Source organism: Diceros bicornis, chromosome 25, assembly GCF_020826845.1.
Source record: "Diceros bicornis minor isolate mBicDic1 chromosome 25, mDicBic1.mat.cur, whole genome shotgun sequence".
Lineage (NCBI taxonomy): Eukaryota > Metazoa > Chordata > Mammalia > Perissodactyla > Rhinocerotidae > Diceros > Diceros bicornis.
The window spans coordinates 8714803-8728115 of record NC_080764.1 but is presented as its reverse complement, the minus strand read 5'-3'; the positions used below and the strand labels follow the sequence as shown (position 1 = coordinate 8728115).

General features: G+C 48.0%; 1 protein-coding gene across 1 annotated transcript in view; it reads left to right on the top strand.

Moving 5' to 3' along the window:
* The window catches only part of MEI1 (meiotic double-stranded break formation protein 1), a 75189-nt gene that overhangs the window by 55717 nt on the left and 6159 nt on the right, over positions 1-13313 (top strand). The window contains exons 23-26 of the mRNA XM_058568258.1: positions 920-1030; positions 1349-1509; positions 3746-3827; positions 4003-4178. Of these exons, the coding sequence (XP_058424241.1) occupies positions 920-1030; positions 1349-1509; positions 3746-3827; positions 4003-4178 (530 nt within the window). The remainder of the gene's footprint in view (positions 1-919; positions 1031-1348; positions 1510-3745; positions 3828-4002; positions 4179-13313) is intronic.

Below are 13313 nucleotides of genomic sequence, written 5' to 3'. Positions count from 1 at the left end.
GGGAGCAATGAGTGGAAATTCCCAGGAGGAAAGGAATGTGTTCTATAGATGTCTATAGTGTAGTAACTGCTCTGATGTGGGTTGGGGGAGCATGAAGAGGTACCTACTCTTGCTTTGAGAAGTTAAGGAAGGCTCTATGGGGGAGGTGAACTTTGAGCTGAATCTGAACAGGAGTTAAGGAGTTAGCCAGATGGGGGTGATGTGAGAGAGAGCATATGGCAAGTTCAGGGAACTGCACATTGATGGTTACAGAGCTCCCCTGGAAAGGTGGTGAGTGCCCCATTGCTGGAAGAATTCAGAGGTTGGATATTCTTCCTGCTAAGGTTGACAGGTTGGGCTAGATGACCTCTGAAGACCCTCCAACCTGGGGTCTATGCTGGCATGAGCACTGTTATAGGATAACTTTTGACCACCTGAACTTGTGCAGTCTGTTCTAACGTGCAGCTGTGGGCTGTTTGCCTGATGTTTGTTCAGATGGAGGGTGTGAACATGCCTTCAGGTTTGTCACTGTGTTTCTTTCCATTGGCTGTAATACCGGGGACACTTAGTCTGTGCTTAATCTCCAAGACTGACATCTGAAATTAGCCAGGTGAGGGCCATTATCTGTAAGAAGTGAAGCCATGGAGTGGGGGCCAGCCCCGTGGCATAGTGGTTAAGTATGCGCACTCCACTGCTGGTGGCCGGGGTTTGGATCCCGGGCACGCACCGATGCCCTGCTTGTCAGGCCATGCTGTGGCGGCGTCCCACATAAAGTGGAGGAAGATGGGCACGAATGTTAGCTCAGGGCCAGTCCTCCTCAGCAAAAAGAGGAGGATTGGCATCGGATGTTAGCTCAGGGCTGATCTTCCTCACACACACACACAAAAAAAGCCATGGAGTGGTGTGTGATGGGGTGCCTGGCGACTCTCATCTCTTGTAGTGAGCAAGCTGTGTGGGAAATGCAACCCCATTGATGCGGACATCCTGCAGCCCTCCTTCAACTTCCTGTATTGGAGCCTTCATCAAACCACACCGGCCAGTCAGAAAAGAGGTGCTGGGGCCCAGGCTGGGATAGTGAAGAGGAAGGGTGCTGGGCAGTGTCTGAGGCCCTTGCTGCCCTCAGTTTTTCCATCTTAAAAATATAAATGAGGTGGATGTGGCTGGATCAGATGTCATGAGGTCCTTTCTGGTTCTGATAACCTGTAGTTCTGGAATGATGCTGGAACCCTTAGAACCTCAAGCTGATACTTTTTTTCATTCACCACATCTGTGTGAAGCCCTCGTTTGGTGCTAACTAACCATCGTGGTGGCACTGAGCTGGGGCTCCTGTGTAACTCATGTGGCCCCTGCCCTGCTGGACCCTCCACAGCTGCTGCAGTGCTCCTGAGCAGCACGGCCCTGATAAAGCTTCTGGAGAAGATGCTGGCGCTCACCTGGGCCGAGGCGGGCTCTCCTGGGACAGCACTGCTTTGCTCCGCCTGGCTGCTCACTGCCTCCTTCTCTGCCCAGCAGCACAATGGCAGTCTGCAGGTTAGTCTCTAACCCCTGTGGCTTTGGGGCACACAAAGGAGTGATAAAGATCTTGAGTTCTGGTCTCAGCTGTGTGGCTTACTAGCTGTATAACCTCAGCAAGGTATTTAACTCTCTGAGCTTCAGTTTCCTTGCCTACAAAATGGGGGAAAATATCCTGGTTTGATGTCAGCTTGGTTTACATTAACCCATTTAGCACACATGGATCACCTACATGCCAGCCTGTATTCTAGGCACAGAGGAATAAAAAATGAATACAGCATGTACTCTACACTTCAGGAACTTGTATTGTAGTCTTTAAGCAAAGCCTTGAAAGGTAAGGAAGATTATATCAGGCAAAGAGTGAGGAAAGGCATCCCAGGTAAAGAGAACAATATGAGCAAAGGCATGAAGCTGCACAATGTTAGGACGTGGTGTACATATTTGGAGAGTGGTGAGGTGCTGTGTGGCTAGAATGTAGGAAGTGGATTGTCAGACTGGACAGGGAGGCAGAAGCCAGCCTGTGACCTTGAAGTGCTGGGTGGCAAGCTGTGAAGTCAGTGTTCAAGTTTGGCCTCTAGGGTGGCTGCAAGCTGTGGCAGATATAGGCTATAGCAGATCTGCAGGTTGTTGCCCATGGCATTGATTTGGGACAGGAACCTTTCCTCCTTTTCTGCGTGAGGCATTGGGCCCACTCAGACCCCTGTAGTCATCTGCCTGGGTGGAAGCCTGCACCTTGTCCTTGGCTCTGCCCTGGCCCTCAGCTCACTCCTAGCCAATTACCCACTAACTGCCTCCACTCTAAGTCCTCCCCAGGCCTAGCTCAGGCCTCATCGTTTGTCCTCACCACTAATGTGGCCTATTCACAATCTCCTAGCCTCTCCCCTCCGCTAAATCTCCTATCCCTGCAGCCACAGTCTGTCTGCACTTCCTCTTTGCACACACTCCTTCAGCGGCCTTTTTGTCTTCCACATGGCCGCCAAGACCCTTCGTACTTGGCCCCTCTGCAGCCTTGCTTTCTGCCCTTCCACCCTCCTTCCCTGACCTCTGACCAAGTGTTTGCTCTTTTCCCAGTCAGCTGTGCTCTTTCAGGTCTCCATACCTTTGTTTGTTTGTTTTTGATTGATTCATTGATTTTTAATAGCCTTTGTTTTTAGGACAGTCATAGATTTATAGAAAAATTGAGCAGATAGCAGAGTTCCTATATAACCCCTACCCAGTTTCTTCTATTAACATCTTACATTAGTATGGTAACTCCTTACCTTTGTACAAGTTGGTTCTTCTGCCTAGAACCTGCTGATTACACCAGCCAACAAACACTTTTGAGGAACTGCTTTGTGCCAGACTGTGATAGATCCAAGCAGAGGAGAAGTTCCTGCCTTCAGGCAGCTTGTGTTCTGAATGAGGAGAGCAGAGCGAACTCATAGCTTTGAACCTGCCACCCCAACTAACCCCTCAGTTTGGACATTCCCCCCCCTTTTTTTTTTTTTGAGAAAGGTTGGCCTGGTGCTAACATCTGTTACCAATCTTCCTCTTTTTTCTTTTTTCTCCCCAAAGCCCCAGTACATAGTTGTATATCATAGTTGTAGAGTTGTAGCTCTTCTATATGGGACACTACCTCAGCATGGCTTGATGAGAGGTGAATAGGTCCATGCCCAGGATCCAAACTGGTGGACCCTGGGCCACCGAAGTGGAATGCGCGAGCTTAACCACTACACCACCAGGCCAGCCCCATGGACATTGCTTTGACGTTAAGGAGCACATTCACCAATGCTGATCCTCTCCTGTTCACAATAGCTCTGGAGGGAGTGAAAGCTGGTGCATTGTCTCCATTTTATAGATGAAGAAAGTGAGGAAGGCTGAGAGAGGTACAGTGCAGTGACTTGTCCATGGCCACACGGCTGGCAAATGGTAGAGCCAGGATTTTGATTCTGGGCTGTCTGACTCCAGATCTAAGTTGGGTGGATGGTTGGCTGAGGCAGAGACTGAACCACAGATGGCCAGGGAAGGCTCCCTGGTGGAGGAGGTCCTTGAGGATGGAGGAGATTTGAGAAAAGGGTTCTCCAGGTACGGGCTTGGTTTTCCTCCTCACACTCCTAAATCCAGGACGGGTGAGGCTCACAAGACTCTGTGTGGCCTCCTCTGTCCTTCTGGATGCAGCAGGTATGTGGGTGGGTAGAAGAGATATTGAGGCAGGTTATGTTCTGCCCAAGCTCCCAGAATGTGGGGGTTATCCCTTTACCCCCTGCCCTGCCAGGTTCACCAGACACTGTCCGTGGAACTGGACCAAGTATTGAAGGCCCTCAGCTTTCCAAAGAAAAAGGCTGCGCTGCTCTCAGGTGTGGGTCTTGGGGCCTCTAGTAGGAAAAAATAAGCTTTTTCCCTAGATTCTGAGATGGGACCACCCTTCCCAGACTAGCCTTTATTATCTCCATTGTCTTCCCCTTATGACAGAGCTGGGTGGGAGGTAGGGAAGGAGGCAGGAACTGGGTGTAAGGAGTTTCTTGCTTTCAGCTGCCATCTTACGCTTCCTGCGGACAGCTCTACAACAAAGCTTTTCCTCTATCCTGGTGGCCCTGGTGCCTTCAGGCGCCCAGCCACCACCAGCCCCTGAGGACACTGTCCTAGCTCCACTGGGAACGTCACAAGTGCTGTCCCTGGTCATTGGACTGCAGAACCTCCTGGTGCAGGTAAGGCTCTTGCTGAGTGGGACCCTGGCGGTGGAGCCTGCTTCTGCCAGGGCAAGAGCAGGAAGGGGTGGCTGCCTGTCAAGAACCTGGTATTCCCACCAGGCCTGGAGGGTGGATTGATTGGGACTTGTTACAGTGACGGAATGAAACTCAAATTCTCTCATAACCAAGAAGTCCAGGGGTTGATACTGGCTTCAGGCACAGCTGGATCCCAGAGCTTCAGACAATGTCATCAGAACTCTGTCTCCATCTCGTTGCTCTGCATTTCTCTTTGTCACCTTTATTCTCATGGAATGGTAGGATGACCAACAGTAGCTTCTGTCTTATATCCTTCCAGCAGCAAGTTTCTCTTTCCCAGTAGTCCCCAGAATTGAGTCTCATTAGCCTGGCTTGGGTAATGTGCCAATCACTATAGCCAGGGCGTGGGATGCTCTGATTGACCTGGCTTGAGTGAGTGCCCTGGAGGCTGGGGCATATGGTCAGCTGTCCATAACCCACATGAACATAAAAGAGGGATGGTTCCACAGGAGAAAATTGTTCCCAGAAGAAGGAGGAATGGATCCTGGGCAAGCAAAACACAAAACACTCCCGAGGGGTTTGTCTTTTACAGCTTAGAGGACTCTTGGAAATCATTACTTATCGAGCCATCACATACTATGAAGAGTGTGGGGGCATGGAGATAGGTCAGGTGCCTGCCTTTGAGGAGTTAACAGTTGGGGTTTGGGGATGGTGCCATGTAGACAGGAGGTGATAACTCAGTGTGGTCAGTGCTGGGCTAAAGGGACGCACAGCACTGTGGTGGCACAGGACGTAGTTAATAGGCTGGTGGAGGGTGAGTGTGGGGCTAGCTATCAGAGAAGGCTTCCTGGGGGAGGTGCTTGAGCTGTGCTGGAAAGACCAAGTGACTTGTCCTAGGTCCCCAAGGGCAGGGGGCATCAGAGATGGAATTGATCTTGACAGCAGCATCATTTCGTTCTCTGATATGGACTCATTCTCTGTCCCTGGCCTTGTGGCCTCTTTCCCACCCTTCGTTCCCCAGGACTTTCTTCTCTTTCAAGGAGCTTATTGTCTATTATTTTCAAATATGAGCTGGTCACTGTAGGCTGACCAAAGCCCCAGTCTTTTATGCTGTTTTAGGTAGACTTGGACTCTCTTTTACTGCCTCTTGGAGTTTGCCCAAGACAGTCAGAGATCCACATGGTCTGATCTGATGGCAAGGCATTCATGGAGCAAGAGGAGGAGAGGCAGGGGGAGCCAGCAAATGAGTGAGAGGAGTTGCAGAGACTTCCTGGGGGTGGGTTGGGAGCCTTGATTTGAGTAGATTCCACATGGTGCCCAGATAATGACTGCACATGTCTATGATATGGCTGTTGATTGTGGGAGATTATGTTCAAGGATTGATCCTCACTGGGCCTGTGCAAAAGGTGAGGGAAGTTGAGAAATGTAAGGAGATGGAGGATGCTCCAGGAGTGGGCCCTGTGCTGACTCTGTGGTTGCTGAGTCTTGTCCTGCCAGCACATCTATGCACAAGGCTCTGTGCTCTTTATGGATCAAACTTCTATCATATTGTAGCACTTAGCTCTCTCTGTTGTAAGTTCCTGTTCTCATATCTGTCTTCCCCAGGCTGTGAGCTCCTCAAGGTAGGGTCTGTGTCTGGTTAATCTTTGTGTCTTGTTCCCCTTGTGGGTTCAAAACCAATTCAGAAATCAGGAATCAGATGAGAACCAAAACATCGGCTTTATTCCTGATAAACACACAGCAGAATGTAGCTGGGACTTAAGAATGGGCCTTTTTTTAGTCTGAAATTTTTCAAATATACAGCAAAGATGAAAGAATTTTATAGTGAACACTCTTATATCAATCACCTAGATCTACCATTAACATTTTACAATACTAGCTTTATCGTTTCTATCCAAAAGGAGCTTTTTATTTATTTATTTTTTTGTGAGGAAGATCAGCCCTGAGCTAACATCCATGCTAATCTTCCTCTTTTTGCTGAGGAAGACCGGCTCTGAGCTAACATCTATTGCCAATCCTCCTCCTTTTTTTTCCTCCCCCAAAGCCCCAGTAGATAGTTGTATGTCATAGTTACACATCCTTCTAGTTGCTGTATGTGGGATGTGGCCATGAGGCCGGAGAAGCGGTGCGTCGGTGCGCGCCCGGAATCCGAACCCGGATTGCCAGTAGCGGAGCACGCACACTTAACCGCTAAGCCACAGGGCTGGCCCCCAAAAGGAGCTTTTAAACCACCTTCCTTCCCCTAGGCCAGACCAGGAGCCCATAAGTGGGAAAATTGTGTTTTCATTATGGACCCTTAGCCAGCTGGCCAAGATCTTAAGAGTTTAAGTTCATGGGAGCATGACCTATAATACCTTAATCCTGCCCTGAGGGCACAGTACACATTAAGCTAGCATCTCACCTGTTAGGTAAATCTCTCCTTGGGTGAGAAAGAGCCGGTTAAGGGTGGGAGGGAGGGCAAACGCTTTCTCTCCAATGTTTCTGAAAGGGCTGAACTTCCTGTTTTAATATTGAGAACATGAGGGAAAAATGATTCCCTTAAACTCAATACCCAGCATAAAGGCTGGCACAGAATTGGCATCCAGTAATGTGTGGTGAATGAATGAATGAGGACATAGAAATGAATATGACACCGTTCCAGCCGTTTAAGCACCCACAGATTGTAGGAAGCACAATCAAAGAAGGCTCCACAGGAGAGGTTGCATTTGAACTAGGCCTTGAGTGGTAAAAAGCCGTCTTCAAACTGATAACCTAAACACTAAGGGGCCAGTGATTTATTGTAGCGCCATTGCCATTCACCTCCCCTGCCCAAGAGCATGGTGTCACCAGGCCTGTGACACTCTCCTCTACCTCTGGCAGTTTTGTTTTTTTTTTAATTGTGGTAAAATATACATAACAAAACTCACCATTTTAAAGTGTACAGTTCTGTGGCATTAAGTACATTCACATTGTGGTGGTAACACCACCACCATCCATCTGCAGAACTTTTTCATCTTCTCAAACTGAAACTCTGTCCCCATTAAACAATAACTCCCCATTCCCCCTGCCACCGTCTCCGCACCCCACCCCCGCTCCTCCCAGCCCTTGGCCACCACTATTTTACTTCCTGTCTCTATGAATTTGACTCCTCCAGTTACCTCATATAAGTAGAATCAAACAGTATTTGTCTCTGGAAGTTTTTGACTGCCCTCAGCACTCCCTGGAGAGGGAACCAACTGGAGTAACTCATGAATCCTTCATGCAGAGGCTCCTGGGCCTACACTGGTGATAGGAGAGTGTTGGTGAGAAGCCTGCGTTAGCCTCACAGTTCCTGTCCCTGTTACTGCCTGGCGAACAGGACCAAGTAGCCCCTTCCTCCTTTCTGTCACTGCCACACTCCTGAGAAATTCCCTAGCCTTCTGCTTGCAGCCACAGTATCCCTTCTGTCACTGCCCAGGACCTCAGGAAGTATGTGGAAGAGTCATTCTGTTTTTCTGTCCTTCCCTCAGGACTGGAGTTAAGCCTCCCTCAGGTTTGTTGTTTAAAAATAGCTCTTTATTTGTTCAATCATTCATACATTCAGTAAACATTTATTCCACAGTAATCCAAGAATAGTGGAAGTCTCTCTCTCCGAAGCTCCCAGAATGGTTTATTCAGCCCTGTATTGAGGATTACATTTAGCATATTTTATTATACGGTCAGTAGTTGGCTTTTCTGTCTTCTGTAAAGCTAAGCTTCTTTTAGGCAAAAACTTCCCCTGCGTTGGGGGTCAGAGGAGGCTTCACAGAGAAGGTGACATTTGAAGTCAGCCTTGAATGGTGTTAGGTAGAGGTAGAGGGAAGGACATTCCAGGCAGGGAGGACAGCATGAGCAAAAATCACATAATATGAAAGTGCATAGTGGTGTGTGGGGGTGTGGTGAGAAGTAGAAGAGACTGAAAAGCTAGGCAGGGGCCAGATTGGGCAATGCCTTATGTGCCAGGCTAAGAAGTGCTGTGGGGAGCTATAGAAGGAATCTATCAGACTGTGGTTTTGAAAGATCACTCTGGCAGCCACAGTAGGGATGAGTAGGAGAAGAAAGCCTGGAGGCAAGGGGACTATTGAGCAAGAGATTGTTGCAATGACCCAAGTGAATGACAGAGGCCCATTTCACACCCATTGGGACAGCTAAAATCAAAAAGACAGATAATACTAAATGTTGGGGAGGATGTGGAGTAATTGGAACCCTCATACATTGCTGTTGGGAATGTAAAATGGTGCCTGTACTTTGCTGTTGGGAATGTAAAATGGTGCATCTACTTTGGAAAACAGCCTGGAAGTACTTCAAAAAGCTAAACATAGCATTGCCATATGACACAACAGTTCTACTCCCAGGTATATGCCCAAGGAAATTGAAAGCATTTGTCCACACAAAAACTTGTATACAGATGCTCATAGCAGTACTATTCATAATAGGTCCAAAGTGCAAACAACCCCAATGTCCATCAGCTGATGAATGGATAAACAAACTGTATATACATACAATTGAAAACTATTTGGCTATAAAAAGTAATGAAGTACTGACATGCTACAACATGGATTAACCTTGAAAACATGCTAAGTGAAAGAAGCCAGACACAAAAGGCCACATATTAAATGATTTCATTTATGTGAAATGCCCAGAATAGGCAAATCCATAGAGACAGAATGTAGTTAATGGTTGCCTAGGACTGGTAGGGGCAGGGTGGGGCAATAGAGAGTGACTGCTAATGAGTATGGGGTTTCTTTTTGGGATGATGAAAATATTCTGGAATTACAAAGGTGTACAACTCTGTGAATATACTAAAACTACTGAATTATACCTTTAAAAGGATGAATTTTATGGTTTGTGAATTATATCTCAATAAAGCTATTTTATTTCTTTTAATTAAAAAAAATTTTTTTATTGCAGTAACATTGGCTTATTAAAGCTGTTATTTTAAAAAATGGTATCATCAGGGACCGGCCCAGTGGCGCAGTGGTTAAGTATGCACGCTCCACTGTGGTGGCCCAGGGTTCGCAGGTTTGGATCCCGGGCGCGCACTGACGCACTGCTTGTCAAGCCATGCTGTGGTGGCGTCCCATATAAAGTAAAGGAAGATGGACACAGATGTTAGTCCAGGGCCAGTCTTCCTCAGCAAAAAGAGGAGGATTGGCAACAGATGTTAGCTCAGGGCTAATCTTCCTCTCACACACACAAAACAAATGGTATCAAAGGGAAAAAAATGACAATGAGGCCTAAGCTAGGGCACTGGGTGCTGGTCCTCCCTGACATCTCTGGGCCAAAGCAGTCACATGGCATCACCAACTGAATGCTGGCAGTGTGCAGAATCTTCAGCGGTCTGAGGTGGCCCAGTGCAATGCAATGGAAGGAGCACTGGCCAGAGTCACACAGATCTGCATTGTAGCCCTGCCCAGCTTCTAACTCTGAAGGAGTTTAGCAAGTCACTTCTTCTTACTGATCCTCATTTTTTCTGTCTGCAAAATAAAAGGAGTCTTTCAGCATTAAGCAATTTGGGCCTATGAGAACAGCCTCCATTCCCCCAGGAATGGAGCACAGCACAGAGAAGTGTTAGTTGAAGTGAGGATGGAGAGGCTGTCCAGGGTTCACTATGCTGGGTCACATGGGGGGAAGAGAGCAGGTCAGTGGCAGCGGAGGGGTCTGAGGAAGGGCACTGGTCACTGGAGTGATTTGGGTGCCATGGGAGTGGTGGGAAGAAGCTGAGGCTGACTTCCCGTCTGCTTAGTTCTCAGAGGGGCCACAAGACTGTAAATCTCTGAATGTCTTCGGAGTAGAAATGAAGTGTTTGTTCTGAGTTTCTTTGGAGATGGAGACCTAGGCTGGTGGGTAGAGCTGCAGGAAGACAGGAGTGTTACGGCACAAAATTGGGATACTCCCCCTGCCCAATATGCATAAAAAGCCAATTATTGGGCCGGCCCCGTGGCTTAGCGGTTAAGTGCACGTGCTCCGCTGCTGGCGGCCTGGGTTCGGATCCCGGGCACGCACCAACGCACTGCTTGTCCGGCCATGCTGAGGCTGCGTCCAACATGCAGCAACTAGCAGGATGTGCAACTGTGACATACAACTATCTACTGGGGTTTTGGGGTAAAAAACAATAAATAAATAAAATTATTTAAAAAAAAAAAAGCCAATTATTATGGCATCAGCTTTTGAGAAAAGATAAGGCTTTATTGTGAGGTTGACCAGCAAGGAGACAGGAGGCAAAGCTCTCAAATCTGTCTCCCCGATTCAGGGTTTGGGGTAAAATTTAAGAGGTTAGGGAGAACAGGCTGGTATGCTGAAACGTGGTACCACAGAAACACTAGTGGGGCAGGTTTCAATTGGAGGGCTTTAAACATTTATGGTAAGGTGTGAAAGAGGCTTTAACACCAGATCTTCCTAGAGTGGACCCCTCGCTTCTGATAAGAGTCGGACTTTCAAGTTCCAGTTGTGTCCTGGTCCTTTGGCTCCTTGATGGGGAGAATCTTTGGTTCTGGTGTCATTTCAGGTCAAGATTTTCTCTTCTGTGCGTGCCCTGGCTACGTGACTTGCAAATTTTTGGCTTGGCCCTGAAAAACCTTCTGTTGATAAGATGGGGTCAGTGTGAACTGGTCTTAGAGGTTAAAGGAGGAGGCCCTTTCTCATGGCCAGGACTGTGTTAACAGTAGAGTGGGCTGCCTTGGGAGGAATGGAGAGGAGTGTCTTGTGGCTGGGAGTATCTAAGCAGAAACCAGGTGTCTCCAGCAAGCACTCCTGCTGGAGGGCTGGAAGGGTGTTGGTTTGTGTAACCCTTAAGGTTTCTTCCACTGCTGGGATTCTGTCTTGGGGAAGGGAATACTCATGAAACAGAGGTCCAGGAGTGCACTGTAGGATGATAGAGTCAAGTCAATGAGGTGAAGACAACTGGAAGTAGAATTAAAAATAGCAGTGTCAGCAAACATCATACAGTTTTTAGCACTTTTCAGTTTCCCAAGACCTTTCATGCCTATGATCTCTTGTGGTTCTCACATAAGCCAGCCCTATGAGATAGAAAACTGCAGCTCAGAGAGGTCATGTGACTGCAACAGTCACAGAACTTGTGAAGTGACCTTGGGTTAGATGTAAAGGATTTGCTGGGAAGAGGTGGAGGAAGAGCAGAGCAAATGAAGTTCTCAAACCATTTCCCAGAGGTCCATTTCCTGGGCAGAGCTGGGAGGTAGTCCATTCTGTCAGGAGCACAAATAGCTCTGGGGATGTAATGAAAAAAACATCGTATTGACTAGAACTCCAGGAATCGTGTGTGATTAGAAGGAAATACTGCATAAAGTATTTGGGGCAGGGCCGACCCTGTGGCTTAGCGGTTGAGTGCGCGCGCTCTGCTGCTGGTGGCCCGGGTTTGGTTCCCGGGCGTGCACCGACGCACCGCTTCTCCGGCCATGCTGAGGCCACGTCCCACATACAGCAACTAGAAGGCTGTGCAATTATGACATATAACTATCTACTGGGGCTTCGGGGGGAAAAAAAAATTTAAAGTATTTGGGGCAGAGGTGAGACAAACCCTGATTGGGATTAGAGGGTTAATGAGGAGTGCTCTGGTCCCATACCCCACTATTTCCCAATTTGAAACTATTTGTGTAGTATACACAGCAATCAGATGAAGATCAAAACCTCCATTTTATTGGTAAGGCCATTGGGAGAAAATGGCTGTATATATGGCCACAGTGGCCTTCCAACAACCTCACCCCAGAATTAAATGTATTTAGCCAGTCACAGGAAAAGCTGGACAACCCTGGGACTTCATGCCCCACCTCCTGGTAAGCCTACCCTTTGGCCAAGAGTAGACCAAAGCATACTCTCCCTGTAGACAGTGGGTTCAAATGAGAGTCTGCTGTAGAGGCTGAGCTGAGTGTGTTTCTCCTCTCAGAGTATCAGTTGGACTAGTCACTCCTCCTTCCATGGGGAGAAGTTGGTGGAGGGGAGAGGTGGGTGCTACTCTGGGAAAGGAAATGTGAGTTCAGGAGGATGCTCTGGGTGGTCCCTATCTCTGGAGGAGAGTGAGATTGCAGGGTTTTGGACTGGCTGAGAGGAGTGAGCTGAGTGAGGGGAGAGAGGCGCTTCCACAGGCTGCTTCTCCAGCCCTGCTGCCCCAGTGCTCAGCCACACTTTTAAGTATGCGTTGAACAGGTGTTAACAAGTATCAGGTTTGAAGAGGCACAGTGGCTTAGCCCGCTCAAAGCCGCTACATGTCTTCATTTGGCTCTGCACCTGGAAGTTCAGAATGAGGTTCTCTGGACTGGTTGGTTTTGCTTTCTATAATTTGCTAAGTAGGGTCAATGGTTTTAGTGCTCTTTCAGGCTTACTTCTCTGATTCCAGTCCAGCTGCTACATCTGTGGGGAACCTGAGCAGGGAAGAGACAGATATCCTTGTGCTCAGCCTTGGCTTTCTGATTGGGGTGGGATGGAATGTGTTGTTATCACATTGGAAATCAGTGAGCTAATTAGTTTTATAAGACTTGAGGTTTTGATCTCAAGGATCATTCCTAGAAGAGCAGATGTTGACGTCAGGTTAAGGTTCTAGGAGAGGGCCGGCCCCGTGGCTTAGCGGTTAAGTGCGCGCACTCCGCTACTGGCAGCCCGGGTTCGGATCCCGGGCGCGCACCGACGCACCGCTTCTCCGGCCATGCTGAGGCCGCATCCCACATACAGCAACTAGAATGATGTGCAACTATGACATACAACTATCTACTGGGGCTTTGGGGGAAAAAAAAAGGGAGGAGGATTGGCAATAGATGTTAGCTCAGAGCTGGTCTTCCTCAGCAAAAAAAGAGGAGGATTGGCATGGATGATAGCTCAGGGCTGATCTTCCTCACCAAAAAAAAAAAAGTTTCTAGGAGAGTAGGAGTGGGGAGGAAGGGGAGAGGACATTTACTGAGTGCCTACTCTGTGCAAGCACTTGACATATGTTATTTATTCATCATAACTTCTCTATAAGGTAGAAATTATCATCTCAGTTTTATAGACAAGGAAACAGAGTCCCAGAGATGTTGAGTAAGTTGTAGGGTCACACACTTTTAGGTCAGGATTCAAATCTAAGTCTTTTTGACTACAAAATCCATGTACTTTCAGTGTCCCAGGAAGTGC